Source organism: Lycium ferocissimum, chromosome 3 (assembly GCF_029784015.1).
Source record: "Lycium ferocissimum isolate CSIRO_LF1 chromosome 3, AGI_CSIRO_Lferr_CH_V1, whole genome shotgun sequence".
Taxonomy (NCBI): Eukaryota; Viridiplantae; Streptophyta; class Magnoliopsida; order Solanales; family Solanaceae; genus Lycium; species Lycium ferocissimum.
Window position 1 is genome coordinate 8,880,098 of NC_081344.1, and position 19,304 is coordinate 8,899,401.

At 36.1% G+C, this 19,304-nt stretch overlaps 3 protein-coding genes across 3 annotated transcripts; 1 reads left to right on the plus strand and 2 right to left on the minus strand.

The window, feature by feature from the left end:
* Window positions 1–761: 761 nt before the first annotated feature.
* LOC132049587 (tubulin beta-2 chain) lies at window positions 762–3,530 on the minus strand. The gene is made up of 3 exons (XM_059440452.1): window positions 3,096–3,530; window positions 2,030–2,299; window positions 762–1,667 (listed from the first exon to the last, which is right to left on the minus strand). The coding sequence occupies exons 1-3, from the start codon at window positions 3,487–3,489 to the stop codon at window positions 991–993; spliced, it is 1,341 nt and encodes a 446-aa protein (XP_059296435.1). The 5' UTR covers window positions 3,490–3,530; the 3' UTR covers window positions 762–990.
* Window positions 3,531–5,529: 1,999 nt separating this feature from the next.
* LOC132048659 (uncharacterized) lies at window positions 5,530–6,130 on the minus strand. The gene is made up of 2 exons (XM_059439360.1): window positions 5,942–6,130; window positions 5,530–5,799 (listed from the first exon to the last, which is right to left on the minus strand). The coding sequence occupies exons 1-2, from the start codon at window positions 6,128–6,130 to the stop codon at window positions 5,530–5,532; spliced, it is 459 nt and encodes a 152-aa protein (XP_059295343.1).
* An 8,370-nt stretch (window positions 6,131–14,500) lies between these two features.
* LOC132049588 (heme-binding-like protein At3g10130, chloroplastic) lies at window positions 14,501–15,426 on the plus strand. The gene has a single exon (XM_059440454.1). The coding sequence runs from the start codon at window positions 14,626–14,628 to the stop codon at window positions 15,229–15,231; it is 606 nt and encodes a 201-aa protein (XP_059296437.1). The 5' UTR covers window positions 14,501–14,625; the 3' UTR covers window positions 15,232–15,426.
* Window positions 15,427–19,304: the final 3,878 nt, after the last annotated feature.

A 19,304-nucleotide genomic window follows, 5' to 3' on the forward strand; every position in this document is an offset into this window, starting at 1 on the left:
AATTTAATCGCCAGGCTTACTATATAATCCCTTTCCCTCCTTAAAGAACTGTAAAGATAGCTCGTGAGACCAAAGCATGCATGTTTTGACCAGTGATAGTACGGTATCTCAGGTGAGTTTACTTTAGCTTCAAGAATTCATAAGATTACAGAGGAATGCACGCTTAAACCAGTGATTTTGTGTCCGTTATTAATAGTGGTGGTACGCGGGTGGATTTCTGATACCTTTTTTTCCACTATGCTTTTGAGACGTAATTAGTACTAAATAAATCATTTTGAAATAGAGAGCTTGACAAAGTGGAGGAGAGGTGAGTTGTGAATGAAGAACCTTCTTGCGGCAAAAGGGTACCCTTGCTACTTAAGTAAAGGATACAGTTTTTATACAAGATAAAAACGAACATCTCAAAGGTTGCAAAAATCTATGAGTTTTCTCTAAGGGGGAAAACTCTCCATTAGGATATCCTACAATGTCGTCCACCATTTCCCTCTTCAAATATGTCCACCATTTCCCTCTTCAAATATGTTTGAATTTTCAAGTTATCGTTCCTTCGTATATTTGAGAAATTAAATTGAGTCAAAACGCAACACAGTTGGAGCAACATGACGTTTTACTAAGAATTTTGGACAATGCTCACAAGTGCAATATCCTCATCCGCCATTAGAGTAATCTAAATAATTAACACTGACAAATCTTAATGAGTTGCTGCAATATATGGACAAGAAAATAAACACCAAAAGCAAAGCAGCAGGTATGACTGCAAGTAGAGCATAATAGCAGCACTGAATTGCCAGCAATTTAAGTACTATTACAAACAGACAAGCAATATAACACTCGTATCAGAATTGCATGTTCCATAGCAAATTGAAATATTACAAGATATTAAAAGCTTGCAGTTTGAAGAGCACTACTACATCTCAAAGCCAAAGAAACATCAACTGGAAGTTGTGGTTTGGCTTCATCCATATTTCGAAGTTCCAATAACATTTCAAATTAATCCTCTTGAGCTTCCTCTTCATCCTCATAATAGTCTCCCTCCTCATCAGCAGTGGCATCTTGGTACTGCTGATACTCCGAAACAAGATCATTCATGTTACTTTCAGCCTCGGTAAACTCCATCTCGTCCATTCCCTCACCAGTGTACCAATGCAAGAAAGCCTTTCTCCTAAACATAGCAGTGAACTGTTCGCTTACACGCCTAAACATCTCCTGAATTGACGTCGAGTTACCAATGAAAGTCGATGCCATCTTAAGTCCGGTAGGTGGGATATCACAAACAGTTGATTTCACATTGTTAGGTATCCACTCAACAAAATAAGAAGAGTTCTTGTTCTGCACATTGAGCATTTGCTCATCAACCTCTTTCGTGCTCATTTTACCCCTGAACATAGCAGAGGCAGTCAAGTATCGTCCATGGCGAGGGTCAGCTGCACACATCATGTTCTTGGCATCCCACATTTGCTGTGTAAGTTCCGGAACTGTCAATGCTCGGTATTGCTGGGAACCACGGGAAGTCAAAGGCGCAAATCCAACCATAAAGAAGTGGAGCCTTGGAAATGGTATCAAATTCACAGCCAGCTTACGGAGATCAGAGTTCAACTGCCCAGGGAATCGCAAACAACAGGTAACACCAGACATTGTTGCTGATATCAAATGATTCAAATCTCCAACTGTTCCATCAAACAATATAAATCAGTGAATGTCATCAAGTGTAACAGACAACAACAATGTAAATACGAGCAAACGCTTCAGATAAAGAAATAGGAAATAGATATGGAAAATTTCAAAAATATACTGCCCAACATAAAATATTACATCGTGCAGCCCAATATACAATATACAACATTATACCCGGGGGGAAAGCATTATACATAATGTATCAACCTTGTATAGAAGTGTATAAAAGGTGTTTATATACAAATATGGACTAAACCAGGTAACAAACTCAAAATATGGGCTACGTGGCCTAATTATTTTCTCCCAAAAGACATAGTGCATAATTTATTAGATATATATTGCTTTAAGGTCTTACAGCTTGGAGTGGTGAGCTTCAAGGTTCTGAAGCAAATGTCATATAAAGCTTCATTGTCAAGGACCATGCATTCATCTGCATTTTCAACCAATTGATGAACGGAAAGAGTAGCGTTGTAAGGTTCAACGACGGTATCAGAGACCTTAGGGGAAGGGAAAACTGAAAATGTAAGCATCATTCGGTCCGGATATTCCTCTCTGATTTTGGAAATCAAAAGAGTACCCATACCAGACCCTGTTCCTCCACCCAATGAATGGCACACTTGAAATCCTGAAAACAAAAATAAAAACCACAATTAAAGCACATTCTACAAAACCCAAAAAACATGTACATCTCTGAAAACAACCATATCCATAACAACAAAGCCAAATAGAAAGGGATAATTACATATTTGGACCTCCCAAATACATAATAGGCAAAAAATTTATAGGTTCAGTGTATTAAGTATAAATATACATATAATAAACATATTGTAGACATAACATATACACAATATACATAACATATACGTATAATATACATTACATAAGTTAATTTTGGCTCCATAACAAGCGTATATGTTATATATAAATTTTGGCTTCCACACCGTCAATGAATTTGGAAGCTTTATTTCAAAAATCTGTATGTTTATACAATTTATCTATGTTTTGAGAGATTTTAGAAACCAAATCTTAAAATCCCAAAACTAGCTTCAGACCGATTTTTGGCCCAAATTATGACCGTTGGAACTAAATTAAAATTTCGAAAATAGCTTGACGCCTCTCTTTGGCCCAAATATATGTTCTGAAAAATTTTCCAAACACATTTTCAAATTCAAATCAAACTTCACCCAAATCAGTTTTTTTTTTCATAAAACAATTCGGAATCTATGTACAAAGGCTAGCTAAATCTAGGGAAACAGGACAGATATATATCAACAAACTAAATAGAAACGGGACAAACTGTCCCTAAAGAAAAACGGAAAACATTCTGGAAATTTGTAACAACTCTATGTATAAACATGATTCCGAAAAGAAAGAAAAAAAAAAGTGAATTTTCAGCTTAAAGGACAGGTTGAGAAACAAACCTTGTAGGCAATCACAATTTTCAGCTTCCTTCCTGACAACATCAAGAACAGCATCAATTAATTCCGCTCCTTCAGTATAATGACCTTTAGCCCAATTATTCCCCGCACCAGATTGTCCAAAAACAAAATTATCAGGTCTAAAAATCTGTCCATAAGGACCAGACCTAATACTATCCATAGTACCAGGTTCCAAATCCATCAGAACAGCTCTAGGAACAAATCTTCCACATGTCGCTTCATTATAATAGACATTGATTCTCTCGAGCTGGAGATCGGAATCTCCATCGTATCGCCCGGTAGAATCAATGCCGTGCTCAGCACATACGACTTCCCAGAACTTCGCACCTATTTGGTTGCCACATTGCCCACCTTGAATGTGAAGGATTTCACGCATTTTGGGAAATTCAGAGATTGAAAGAAGAAGCAAGAATTATTTTTTGTGTGTAGGGACGGGAAAAAGGGGGGGAATATTTATAGTGAAATTTGAATTATTTTAGGGTTTAGAGAGATATGTGGGGAACGGTTACTGGATTAACGGTTAGATTTAATTTGACTTCTTGGACTACGTAGAAATGAGTTTGAAATTTGAATATTTGTGTGGGACATAGCTGGACAATACAAGGACTTTTAGTAAAGGTCCTTTTAGTTTAATAAAAGTACGATTTAACCCTTTAATTGCGAAATTTTATTGTAAAGAGTTAAAGTTTTGCTCCTAGCTACTAGGGGTGTTCATGGTTCGGTTTAGGGTCGGTTATTGGTTAAAATATAACTTTAGTCGGTTTTTAAATGTCTAAAACCATAACCAAACCAAGTAAAATAATAACCATAATTATTGTCGGTTTGGTTGGTTTGGTTCGGTTTTAATTTATGACTAGCGACAATTCAAATATTATACTCTACATTAACGAAATTTCTTATGAAGCTCTTTTTTCCTCACGGCCCACAAGGGCGAACTTTGTGTGGGAAAGACATCTTTAGCGAATGTAAAATGAAAGGAGATAGTAGGATTTTTACTTTTACCCTTATCTTACGACTTATTAGAGTTGGGCTTGGATTGTTGGACTTGGACATATTCTTTTAAGACATGGGCCTTAAAAATAAGTAGACCAAAATTAAATTAATAATTAAAAGGTATAAAATATCTTTAATTATTTATGAAAAGTTAATATTATACATATAAATAATTATAAATTTTATGTATATAATTATCGGTTTGGTTCGGTTATTTATTCGGTTATTTTTTACTATAACCATAACCAAACCAAATATTATCGGTTTTTCAAATTTAAAACCAAACCAAACCAAACCAAACCAAATGTCGGTTTTTTATTCGGTTTGGTTAAATTTTCGGTTTGGTTTTGGTTTTAACCAAAACTGTGAACAGCCCTACTAGCTACTCTGCTGTCTCAAATTATTTGTTGTATTTCAATTTCACACGCCTTTAATGAAATATCAATTAGGAGCGTTTTTGACTAGTTTTATTCTTATTTATGTCTTAAGATATAATCTCTCTTAATTGAATATCTATTCTATTTATGAATCATCTCTCCATAATTAAGGTGTTTGTAGTCTTCAAAAATAATTACTACTAAGGATAAAATGAGGAAAAAAATAATAATTTTGCCTTGAGCTTCTAAAATGACAAATAATTTGAAATAACTATTTTAAAAAAATCATGATAGATAATTTGAGACGGAGTGAGTACTAATGTTTGCATCACGCAAATAAATGCAATATATGTTACTTTTATCATTAAGTTATTTAATTTAATATAAATATTACGTGTGAGTAAACATAATAATTTTCTATTTTGTGTTTTATTATACCTCAAATCATCACAATAAGTGGTGATAAATTGAACCTAAATTTGTATAACCTAGCTGATGCGCTCGTGTTCAACTCGTATTTAACCTGTCTATATAGAATACAACAACAATAACAACATATTCAGTGTAATCCCACAAGTAGGGTCTCGAGAGGTTAAAGTGTATACAGACCTTACTCCTATCATAGGCAGAGAGGTTGTTTCCCATAGACCCTCAGCTCAGAGAAAAGCAAATAAAAGCAGAACGGAAAAGGAAATAGCAAAAGTAAAGAAGCAATGACAAAATATTAACTAAAGCATGACAAAGCAGTTTGGAAAGAAGCAACAATAATGTAACTACCACAAAATCATACGACAGTCGAAGTACAAGACACACCAGATAATAACATAAATCAAAGGACAAGAAAACTACAAGAAATATACGAAGCGTGACAATGCTCAACTACCTACTACCCTTCTACACTGACCCATGTCCTCCACAACCTCTTATTTACGGTTATGTCCTCGGTGAGCTGAAACTGCGTCATGTCATGTCTAATCACCTCTCCTTAATACTTCTTCGGCCTACCTCTACCTCTCCTGAAACTATCCATAGCCAACCTCTCACACCTACGCACAGGGCCATCTGAAAATCTCCTCTTCACATTTCCAACCCATCTCAGCCTCGACTCCCGCATCTTGTCCTCTGAAAGCCACCCCCACCTTGTCCCTTCTAATTACTTCTTTTCTCGTATGCCTACGCATCCACCGCAATATCCTCATTTCTGCTTCCTTCATCTTCAGAACATGAGAGTTCTTGACTGCCCAAGACGTTTCCCCATACAACATAGTCATTCTAACTACCACTCTGTAGAACTTACCTTTAAGTTTTGGTGGAACCTTCTTATCACACAGGACTTCTCATGAGAGTCTCTATTTCATCAACCTGCGCACCAATACGATGTGTGACATCTTCATCAATCTCCCCATTTTCTTGAATAATAGACCCAAGATAATTGAAACTTCCTCTCTTTTGAATAACCTGGATATCAAGCCTCACTGCCACGTCTTGCTCATGCTCTACTTCACGGAACTTGCACTCCAAGTATTCTGTCTTGGTCCTGCTCAATCTGAACCCTTTAGATTCCAGGGTATGTCTCCAAACCTCCAGCTTAGCATAAAATCCACCGTGAGTCTCCTCAATCAAAACTATGTCATCTGCAAATAACATACACCATGACACCTCAACTTGAGCTTGTCACGTCAAAACATCCATCACAAGGGCAAATAAAAAAAGGCAAAGAGCTGACCCTAATGCAACCCCATCTCAACCAGGAAGTGCTCTGAGTCTCCTCTCACTATCCTTACCCTAGTCTTGGCTCCATCATAAATGTCCTTGATCGCCCTAGTGTATGCCATAGTTACACCACTTGCCTCCAAGCCTTTCCATAGAATCTCCTTTGGGACTTTGTCATAAGCCTATCTATATAGAAAACATACGAACTAATATATCTATCAACCTGTTTCTTGCTAGTGGTACACAATCTTTGCAATTGAATACTCCTTCTTCTATTGAGCTGTTATGCTTTTTTTCTTCTTGATATACCACCAACTCAATTTTATAGTGAAAAGAATTAGAAGAAATAAAACAAGTTGTTCACTCCCAAAGTGGACTAGTATAAACTATGAAGAGCTCATAAGTGAAATTTCAAACTCAGAGTCTACTCCAACCCCCACTTTTTGACCAACCCATCCCACGCCACCCATCTCACTTTCACCCCCATAGTGTTTCCTAGATTACAATTTTAGGACACTTTTTCTTGCTTATTTACCAACAACCACAACAACATACCCAGTATAGTCCCACAAGGTAGGGTTTTGGGAGGGTAGAGTGTACGCAGACCTTACCCTTACCTTGTGACGGATAGACAGGTTGTTTCCGATAGATCCTCGGCTCAAGGAGAGATGAAAAAACATCAATAATAATAATCTGAACGAAAATGAAATAGAGGGAGCTTTTTCTTTATGTAATGTAATTTTAAATATAAATCAAGAACTTGGAAAAATTTAAAGTAAAATTAAACCAAGGGAGAGTACAATTTTTCTTTGGAAAAATTAAAGCCCATTTCCATTGGCCATCTAACTAACCATTTTTAACCCAATTATCATTTTCTTACTGGATAAAATCATTCGGTCATTTAGTTTTCTTAAATTTGGTCTCCACTTCTCTGGAACGTGGTTTTGTCTCCAATTAATCAATTCTTTCTTTTTAAGCCAACCCTCTATGTTTCTCTTTGTTCTCCTTTGCAAATGTATCTATCTCCCCGTTTCTCTATATTTTCATTTTTTTTTTTGTTCGTTCTTTCATTTTTCTCCACCTGGATATGCTTACAAATCCAAATTCAAGGTCTTTCTAATTCAAATAAAATAAGATTGGCTGGATGGATAGTTTCCATCTCAGAGAGAAGGAACCTTAAATCTAAAATCGAGAAGGTTCAATAGCAAATCATTGGACTTCGGTATCTTCTTCTTCTTCTTCTTCTTCTTCTTTTTTTTTTTTTTTTTTTGGTGTGTGTGTGTGGTGATTATGGTGTTAAGGTGGAGGTGTACTGGTGGCTGGATGGTGTTTTATAATATAAAGAGAAAAGACATCATTTAACCCCTGAACTTGGCATGAAAACTCAGTTTGGAAACTAAACTTAACTTCTATTTATTACCCCCTTAACAACTTACGATTTAATTATCTTCCCCCTCTAGTGGCCCAGACCAGTTGAGGGCTGGGTAGTGTTGGACACGCGCGAGCTAATTGGTCCACGTCATTTATTAATTCCCCAACTTATTTTTACCCGTTTCCACATAAAACCCGACCCCCCCAATTAACCCGACCCACCCCCAATTAAAATTACCCATCCCAAACAAAACCCCGACCACGGTTCCAATCGTCGTTTTCCCCTTTCCACTACACAACCAAACCTCCACAAACCGATCATTGCAAAGTTAAAATCCAAAAATATACGTAAATCTTGTCGTTTACGAGTGATATTGAAGATTAGTTAGCCACAAAGGTACACGATTCTTGTTGTTCTCGTTAGGGTTTGTCTAGATTTCGATTTACGTTGCAAAAAATTAATCTTTAACTTCGTTTTCTTTTTTTCTTTTTTTTTTTGGTGTAAATGTGCGAATCTTGTAATTTTTCATTTGTTTTTCAATTTTAGGTTTTGTGAAGAAAATGGACGATGTGTTTGTGACTGCGAGGTTTAACCACGGAGGTAATTTAGAAAAAACCCCTCGTATTAAGTATGTTGGAGGTAGTGTGACAGATTATTTTGATGTTGATCTTGATAAATTCTCTTATTTTGAGCTTGTTTACTATGTTAAAGAAATCGGTTATAATGTTTCATCTTGTTGTGTATATATTAGACCACCTAAATGTCGATTTGTAGTAGAAGTTAAAAGTGATAGGGACATTATTGGTATTGCACCTCAATTAAAAAACGGAGATATTGTTGTAATTTTTCGACTCATCTTGTTGAGGAACCTATTGTGGTCCCCCTCGCTCTTCCACCTATTACCCCCGTGTGGGTGGGGAATCTTTCTTTCACTTTTGATAACCCCGTGTGAAGATATAAATGAAAAGGTAGGGGCGGTGAGGGTAGTCAAACATTTGGGGGTAGTGAAGGCTTAGGGTTTGAAGAGGCTTGATGAACCCTTGGGTGGGCCTTCGGACTCTGCCGCTACACCTGCGCATTCTACTACGCGGTGATGATGATGATGATTCCGACTTAGAAAGTGAGAGTGAATCTGAGGAGTCTGACAATGTAGTGGTAGAGGAAGGTGAAGAAGAAGAATTTGATAGTGATGTTCATGAGGAGAAGTTAGGTGATGGAATAAATGGAGATTTGTTGTATTACAACATAGATAGGTGGTCCAAGGTCTACTTTAAATACCTCGGCTGTTGTGATAGTGTTGACAACAACATGGCCGAGAGTTTTAATTCTGGATTTTTGGGGCAAGGCACAAGACCATTATCACAATGCTTCGAGGAAATTAGAGTCAAAATGATGAGAAGGGTAGGACAACTAAGAGAGTTTTACTACCGAGACTTGGATAACAAACATCGACCAACGGCTTTGAAGGTATTGCAAGAGAACACATCAAAGTCAATGAAGTGTACTCTTGAATGGAATGGTGAATATGGCTTTGAGGTCAAGGCATGGGGTAATAAATTCATAGTAAATGCGAACGGCAATACTTGCACTTGTAGATCTTGGATCTTGAAAGGTATTCCCTGTTTGTCATGCCATAGCTGCACTTCATTTCAGAAAATTGGAACCTATTGACTATGTTGCACATTGGTACACTAAGGACACTTACCTCAAAACATACAACTCATTCATTCAACCTGTTACTAATATGGCAATGTGGCCAAAGACAACCAATCCTCCTGTCCTCCCACCTGAGATTAAAAAAGCCGCCCGGAGTAGGCCAAGGAAGTGTAGAAGAAAGGAGCGGACGAAAACAAGACGGGGGAAAGTCACAAAAAGAGGTGTTGAGATGACTGCGCAGCTTGTGCCATGCAAAGGGTCACAATAAGAAGGGTTGTCCTATGAATCCACAATGCGGAGAGAGAGGAGAGGAAGGGCGGGGAGAGGGACAAGTACTAGTTCAACAAGGTCAAGTGTTGGTTCTTCTACGGTACCAAGTAATTCCCAACCAAGTAGAGGAAGGGGAAGACCAAGAGGTTCTACCAAACGGTAAAAACTCTCCTTGTTATTTACTACTTGATTAAATATTACGATCTTACATTGACTCTAACTACTAAAAAATATGAATTAGGCCATGGTACAAGTAAAGATTTCAATCTGGAAGGGGTACGGAGATCGTCTACATCACAGTATTACTTAGCTTGTTAAATTACCACTTAATCAATTTTACAATTCTAAGTGTTTGACACCTTAAATGTGACTTAGGCTTCTGATGCAAGTGCATCAGTTACTGGAAGAGGGGCACCCTTTAAGAGGCCAAGAGTTGTGGGAATGGGAGTGCTTCAGACCCAAAGTGGTTTCAAAATTGTCAATGTAAGTTTGCAACCTCATTAACCATTTACTGTAAACAATCTAGCCTAATGGAGATCTATTTAGCCTAATGGATATCTATTTTGCTAATGCGACTGGAATGGCAAATCGGACTCCAACCATGCCTATGAATTCGGCGGTAGTCATTCCAGTAGTCTTGGACAACACAAACCAAGACCGGAGGACTAAAATGGAAAAGTAGTCCGGCTATGACACAACAAGGTCTTGACAATGAGTGGACAAAAAAGAATGAGAACAAGGGCCAAAAGCCGCTGAGTTGAACTCTTTAAGTCAAAACGAGTTCATCATTTGCCAAACAAAATGGAAGGCTTGTATTTGCGATTTTATGTCTTTGATGGTTATTTGTTATGCGAGCGGTATTTGATCGAGATTTTAATGTTGTTTTAGTAAAACAATTATGGTAGATGATGTACATTTGTCAAACAAATATGCACTTAGGCTTTATCAATTTTGAAGAAACTGATGCAATTTTGCCCTGTAGTGACATTCTATTGTTGGAATATTAAGCAGCTGTGACTGCAATTTTGCCCTGTAGTGACATTCTATTGTTGGAATATTAAGCAGCTGTGACTGCAATTTTGCCCTGTAGTGACATTCTAAACATAATCAATGTATTAAGTTTTCCTAATACTAATAACCAGACAATACAGCAATATAAGAAACGATATGAGAACAGACAGGCATAACTAAACATAACTAAAAGTCTGCCCCCTCCCGTGAACTTTTAGTTAAACACAACTAAAAATGTCATTTACCGACATAACTAAACATAACTAAAAAAAGTCTGCCCTCCGGGACGTCCTTTAGTTAAACACAACTAAAAGTCTGCACGGACCGAAATAACTAAACATAACTAAACATAATCAATGTATTAAGTTTTCCTAATACTAATAACCGGACAATACGAAGAATATAAGAAACGATATGAGAACAGACGGGCATAACTAAACATAACTAAAGAGTCTGCCCCCTAGACTTTTTTTAGTTAAACACAACTAAAAGTACGCCTAGGACCCGGATAACTAAACATAACTAAAAGTTCGCCTCCGGACTTTTAGTTAAACACTGACTAAAAGTACCGGCATAACTAAACATAACTAAACATAATCAATGTATTAAGTTTTCCTAATACTAATAACCGAACAATACAGCAATATAAGAAACGATATGAGAAGACGAGCGTGCATAACTAAACATAACTAAAGTACGCATTTTCCCTCAGCGGACTTTTAGTTAAACACAACTAAAAGTACCCTACCGGCATAACTAAACATAACTAAAAGTACCGCCGGACCCGGCATGACTAAACATAACTAAAAGTTCGCTTCTCCGGCGGACTTTTAGTTAAACACAACTAAAAGTCTCATAGGATCCGGCATAACTAAATATTAAGCGTATTAATTTTCTTTTAATATATTTCCTGGTTTTGTGGCATTTCACGATTTCCTGGTGTTGTGCGTGACATTAAATGCATAGAGAAGCTGCCAATTTATCCATCAATTTTGTGTATAACACTAAATACGAATGATTTGAGCAAATGTTTACACATTTCAAGGCATGTACGTTGAGCGTGTACACATTTGAGCGATCAAAACGCATTGAATGGATGCAAGTAAATGCATTATCACATTGTGGGTCAAACACATTGAATCCGAGTTAGTAAATGATGGTAGTTGGTACTTGGGAGTGATGGTCAAAACCAATGAATCCGAGACATCATTAAGTACTTGATCACACTAACACTATAACTCAACTCAACTATAAATAGGCCTTCTTTCCATTTCACTTTCACTCAACTCAAATAACTCTTAACACATATAGTGACATTAAAGGCGGCCCTTCATCTAAGATGGATGAAATGGAAATGGCCGCATGTTTTGACAAAGAATTGACGAAATCGTACGTCGAAAAAGACGATTTCGTAAGTCTTGTCGTATTATATATTTTCAATTGCTCTTTTACCTCTTTTGGTAATAACATGTTTTTTTTTTTTTACAGATCCTTCCAACTGACATACTGGAATTTCTTCCAAACACCGACAAGGACGTTCCATTACGACGATCATGAGTATAATATGAAATACAAGGTTGGCGTATACACGCGCCTCGCTCGAAGATTGGAAAGCCTTCATTGATCTTCTTAGGATTAGGGATAGGAGATGTGTTGTGTTTTAAGGCATGTTTAGATGAGAACCGCATCTTTTTTTTGTTCATGTAAAGGAGGATCCGGAGATAGTAATGATAGATTAGGTCTCCAGATTCTCTATTTAAAGTAATTTATAAAATTTCTCGACTTATGCTATCATTTTCAAGGTAATATTTTCCATAACAACAAAATTCTTCAACAAGAGCATAAAGTTCTTCCATGACATTTACATTACAACAAGACCATAAAGTTCTTACATTACCTACTACGCGATTACAACATACAACAACATAAATTCAGTTGATTAACGAAGCCGCCAAAAAGCCAATAAATATTCCCCACGAAGTCAAAAGCAACATCCTTGTATTTGCAAGTTTCTCCTCCAAGTTTAGAACTTTTTCAAGTCAAATTCTTTTTTACTCTTCAAGCCAATTAATTCCTCCTTCATTTTGTTAACTTCATTTAGATGTCTAGCCTCAATAGCAATTAATTCTTCTTGCAATTTGTCCCTTTCGATCTTGACCGCATCTAACAACGACGTCAAACTTTGAACATTATTCCACCGCATCTCGGAAACAATTCATCTTCCCATTCCCAAATCCACAAGCATTGCCCTTAGGCCTCGAACATTTGTAGAATTTCCGTCCGGATTACTAGGAGTCGATGAAGTGAGGTGTTTTGCAATGGTGCCACAATTACATTTTACGTGAGATGAACGGCTACCTTGAGACATTTATGAACCCACAAAATTTTCGAATTAGAACACGGAGTGATTATGGACGAGAATTTGGAGGAGAAATTTGATGGAGAAATTTCGTGGAGGAAGAATACATATATGAAGGAGCAATGGTGTGAGCAAGAGAATTTCATGAATGGGGAAAAAAAATGGGGCGATTGAAGGTGATGAAGATGAAGATGAAGTTGAACTTAGGGTTCTAAAGGGTGGTGGGTCGGGTTGGGATTAAAAAGGGGGAACGAATTATAATCGTTCCCCAGTCGATTTGTATTAAAAAAAAAAAAAACGTTAACAAAAATTAATTAACGCGCGGGTGAGGCGCTGTCAAACACGCGCCCAGGTCTGGGCCACTAGAGGGGGAAGATAATTAAATCGTAAGTTGTTAAGGGGGGTAAATAAATAGAAGTTAAGTTTAGTTTCCAAACTGAGTTTTCATGCCAAGTTCAGGGGTTAAATGATGTCTTTTCAGTAATATAAATGTGTATAATAGGAGTATTCACACATTATACATAATTATACAACATATATACATCATTATACTCTATTTATACAATATAGATACATTAATAGCAATGTATGAGTATTATGTAATAGTGTGTATGAGTGTATATACATGTCTTATACATTGTTGAATAATGTTTATACATTGTAGGGCAAAGGTGCAAATATACCCCTCAACTTTGCAATTTAGAGCAGATATACCCCTCGTTACAAAAGTGGTATATATATACCCCTGCTGTTACAAAATGGTGCAAATATACCCCTACCGTTACAAAATGGTGCAAATATACCCTTTTCGCTGACTGAGTTTTTAAAAAAAAATCATTTAGGTTATTTTTTAATTAAAAAAATGTCACGTGACTTTAAAAAAAAGTCTACCCATTTTTTTTAGTAGACATACTTTTCTAAAGCCCCATAGTAATTTTTCTTTTCTGATGGGTTGGGTCTGGTTCGTTTAAAAAAATGGGTAGACTTATTTTTTTAAAGACACAGAGATATTGTTTTTAAACGAATTATACCTGACACTCCAGAAAAAAAAATTAGCGTTGGTTTAGAAATATATGTCTACTCAAAAAAAAAAAAATAGGTAGACTTTTTTTAAAGTCACGTGACATTTTTTAAATGAAAAAATAACCTAAATGATTTTTTTTTTTAAAAACTCCCGTTAGCAAAAAGGGTATATTGCATTATTTTGTAACGGCAGGGGTATATATACACCATTTTTGTAACGAGGGGTATATCTGCTCTAAATCGCAAAATTAAGGGGTATATTTGCACTTGTATCCTACATTGTATAATGAGGTTGGTGTATCTACACTGTTATATATAATTGTACATCATATGTACATAGTTATACATTATTTTATTTATACAATATAGATACATTAACTGTATATTACTGGGCTACAGTGAATGAAATTCTTTTTTGGGCCAGGTATGGTGAAAACTGTTATGTTGGGCAGTATGTTTGGGGAAAAAGCCCTTAGCCCTTTTTCTTTTTCTTTGGGTCCAAGCAAACGAGTAATAGATTATACATTAATCTCTAGCAACTTATGGTGCAATCGTGGCATAACAAACTCCACAACATATTAGCCTCATCAACCGCCATTCATTTTGTAGCAATCATAACCCCTTTCCCAAGTCCCATAATTCCCTTTATAAGTAACAAAAATTCAGGGCCAATATTTTCTCTCAAAATTCTATTTTCAAAAACTAATTAGCCATTTCATCCACTAAATTCTCTGCAAAATGGGCATGATATTGGGAAAGATCACTGTGGAAACACCCAAATACGAAATAATTCAATCTACACCTGATTACGAAATCCGTAAATACCCATCAGCTGTTATAGCACAAGTCACATATGATCCAACCGAGTTTAAAAACAACAAAGATGGTGGATTCATGGTACTAGCAAATTACATAGGAGCATTGGGTAATCCCCAAAACTCCAAGCCTGAGAAAATCGACATGACTGCTCCCGTAATCACTAAATCACCCCAAGAAAAAATCGCGATGACTGCACCAGTCGTCACTAAGAGTGCTGGTGATGATGAGAAGAGTGTTGTGACTATGCAGTTTATTTTGCCAGCAAAGTATAACAAAGCTGAAGAGGCGCCGAAGCCATTGGATGAGAGAGTGGTGATTGTTGAAGAAGGGGAGAGGAAGTATGGGGTTGTGAAGTTTAGTGGGAATGCAAGTGATGGAGTTGTGAAAGAGAAAGTGGAGAATTTGAAGGGATGTTTGGAGAGAGATGGGTATAAGATTGTTGGGGAGTTTGAGTTGGCTAGGTATAATCCTCCATGGACTTTGCCTCCATTTAAGACTAATGAAGTTATGATTCCAGTTGAGTGAAGCTTAAATGTTGTGTAGTGTAGTGTAGTGTAGTTGGCTCGTGAAATTTTAAATACTATTTCGTGGCTTTTGTAAGAGTTTTAGTTTTTTTCATTAAGATGTGGGGACTTGCCTGCTTTATTTGTTGTTTTATTAAGGAATTATGTATTTCTTATGTTTATATGTTGTTGATAATACTGTAATTTGTTTGATGAATGGGTTTGGCTCATGAGGAACTATTGGTAGGCAATTGGCGATAATAGGCAACGGTTTTTGGCGTAGGAGTTCCGGAAGTCAGAAGCTAATTCAATAAATACATGACATATGTCTTTCATATGGACTAGTGTTAGTTATTACTACTCGCACTGGTTAGTTATTGCTAATTATTTACTAGTAGCCAATTTGTTATTAATTAATTTTCTACTTTACTTTTATCACTAGTCATGATAATATAGGTAAGATTTGTTTCTTTCTGAAAAAGAAGGGATGAGGAGGCACAAAACGGCACGTTGAGTCTAATGTGGAAAGGCAAAAAAGAAGTCTTAATGTTGTGTGATAGTGGGATGGTCGAGATGTTTTAATTCAAAATCGTCATGTCACAAATTGGAATTCAGTGTAGTCCAATTGAACGTCAATTATTCCATTGCTAACTATGCCAAAGACAAATATATCCAATATGGAAAGCCTGTGTAGCATATGAGTTTCTTTCCCAGAACTTGCACCGTACACTCAATTCATTGCCCCAACTCAACATCTCAGCCATTTGACTCACTCATCCAAGCTAAATTTCTCATACAAACTTAACCACCCAACAGGGGACAAAGCTACAGTTTTACTTATAGGTTCAGCGGAATTCAGTAGTTTTAGCCCATACTTTGTGTTTGTGTTCAAAAATCTAACTTAAAATGTATAAATTTATCCAAACCAGTATGCCGTCTTTTCTAGAATCCAAAATCTATAAGCTCAAAATCCTAGCTCCGCCTCTGCCACCTAATTCCTCAAGCATATAATCACTCCACCACCGCATCAGCCAGGAATCTTTTCCATTTTTTTCTTCTTTGTTAAATCTGTGTATCCAAATAGTTTACAAAATTATTTTTGTTTTAAGTTAAGTTGGTACGATGAGTACTTGGTCCAATTTTATTGCCACCATTTTGGACATAATTCTTAACAAAAAAAATCTTATTAATCTGTCAGTTTTTATTGCCAGAAGACTAGATAGAGAAGATGCGTTTACTTCCAAAAATTGCTTCTCAAATTCTGGATTTTGGCAAAAGAAGTTTGGGTGACAATACAGCAGGAAGTTTTTGTTTGTGGACCAAGTTTGGGATTACTATGGACCGGTAATGGGTTAATTTAGGCAGTTATTCATTTTTAGGCTCTCATTTAGATTTTTGTCTCTTCTTTTAAAAGTTGTATAAATATAGCGTTTAGGACATTACTCTTCCGGATAATGTTAGTTTCAGTTTTGATGATTGCTCATATGTTTTTCAACACTACAAAAAAAATTAGATTATCGCCTAGTTAACGTTGGCAAAAGCTTACAAAATTTTAGATCGTAATCATGCGTTTCTCATAAGATTTTTTCAATTTGTTCCAAAAAAATCTTCAAATTGTGGTCTAAAAGGTTCATGGGTTACTGAACCAGTGTGCATGTATCAATAAGACTTAGTATGTATGTGTAAAATGTCATGGTTTGGGTACATATTTTTACTTATAATTACATCCAAAGTTATTCAATATCTTATATCTGTACGAAACTTGTTATAAATTCCCACATCAACTACGATGAGTTCCTTGAGTTTAAGGCACGATGGATTTATTCCTCTCCTGTCTTGACAAGTTTCGATTTCAACAGGGATCTTGGGTTGTTGGGCATAGCAATAGGGATCAATCCCGAGAACTCTTTTGTGAGTCCGGTACGGAGTAATAGTGCGTACAGGTAAGGCACAATGAGGAACAAAAATGCTAGAAAGTGATTCATAAGAAGCTAAATGAGTAATGAACGAACTTTTATATATTGCCTTTTTGGAGAGAAAAGAGGGATAGGGTTACAAAAGCATGAACAAGATTATCCCCTTCCTTCTATCCTAAGCTATCTTTATACAAGTCAAAGTTGGACTTTATCAAACCCTAAAGTACAGGTGATGTGACCTCTCTGTAGCCCCAACGTGCATACATACTGCGGCACTATGATCGATGTCTGCAGACGTAACCCAAGTTGATAAGAGTGGATGCCAGCTGGATGGAGCCTCTGGACCTATCGAGTATCCGGTCATGTAAACTAACCCTGGGTGCATTTTTCAACCAGTACATTTATACATTAATTATTCATGGTTAAGTGATAGTTGTATGTATTTAGCACTCGTTATTTGTCGCTGAAACAAATTTATTAAAGAATTAACTTGTCTGGAGTTGTAGCATTATTTTGACTCCTTTAGCTCCAGGAATCCTTTTTTTGTTATTCGTCCCTTGTAGTATTTGAATTCTTGGGCCCTTCTAGCATCACCTTATAATCTTAGCTCTTCGTCAGGATGTCTTCGATTGCTTTTCTTTGGATTGGTCAAGATAAACTTGGTTAAACTTGGATTTAGCATAAAAGTTAAACAACAACTAATAAGAATTTAGAAAAGACAAATGTTTCTTCATGGTATGCTATGTGCAATTTACGAAATTCCACACGATCTATTACTCTGTCGTCTTTGAAGAGCATCTGCTCATCCGCTTTAATTTCCTTCTTGGAAGTAATTTTGCACATCGTCCATTTTATTAAGCAAATTTATTAATTTGGCAATGACGACTTTGTGCGTGACCCTTGAAGTATACCTTGTACTCGTACCTGACCTCACTTTGTTAGTGGTCATCTAAGCAAATAATTATATTTGCTAATTGCTTTTTAAAATCTAATTGCTTTTTTAAATAACTATTTCCATAAGTTAGGAGTATCTATTAAATGAACATCAATTGCTTTGGATACTAAATTCCTAACTTTGGAAAACATATAGTTGATCAAATTCAATAAATATTTTTGAGTAATTTGATTTGATCTTTAGTAGTTGTCTATAAAAGTCGATCTTGGTTATCACGGGCACTAGTCGCGAGTTAATGTTATAATTATTGTTAATATATGTGCAATTCATAAGGATGTGATAGTCTATCTTTGCATATGATTTATGTAAGAGAATTTGAGAATGTCGATTTAGAGGAGCACGACCCTCAAAATCTACGTGGGAATTGAACAATTGCCAATTTCTATAAAAGTTGAGTGCAAGTGCTTGGTGACGTGGCCTGGTGTGTGATATACAGTGGTAATTCCACCTACCGGTAGGGAAGACTTCTCCCTATAACAATTGAATTAACTACACAAATTACAAAAAGAACATCAACAATGTTGAGTTAATGATTGTCTCAACACTATATTTTACAGACACAGAAAAGAAAGAAGGTAGATAGTAGCAGAAATAGAGCCAAGATTTGAACTACATATTCTAGATCCTAGACACGATTTCAAATGCTAGTAACTGAGTTACGTTCTGAATTTTATATATATATATATATATATATTATATAAATATTATATATATATATATATATATATATATATATTAGGGTTACTAAACCTACATATTATATATATATAAAATCCTGGATAGTAGTCATAAATGAAGAAAAATACTTTAGTCAAAAATAGAGGTGAATTCATAATTATAAGTCAGCAGATGTTGAATATCATTATCTTTTGAGACAATGAGTACAGCTGCAAAAATATACATATATTTAATTTTTTTTAATCACATATACATTAAGTTTGATCAGAATATTAATAGGTACTTTGTGGACGACGGCGGTAATACTTGACAACAAGATTTAATAATTTTAAGAACTTGTAGCGTACTTGATTGGCAAAAGGACACTATGTGTCCAATGGCCTAAAGTATTGTCACATTTGGTCAATATTTGGGCCTAATACCCCTAGGAGTCCGTTCGGCCCAAAATAATCCCAAAAAATGGCCGGTCGGCCCAAAATAATGCCAAAGCTGGCCGGCCCAACAGTCCAGACTGCTACAGCATATATACATATGTTTGATTATATA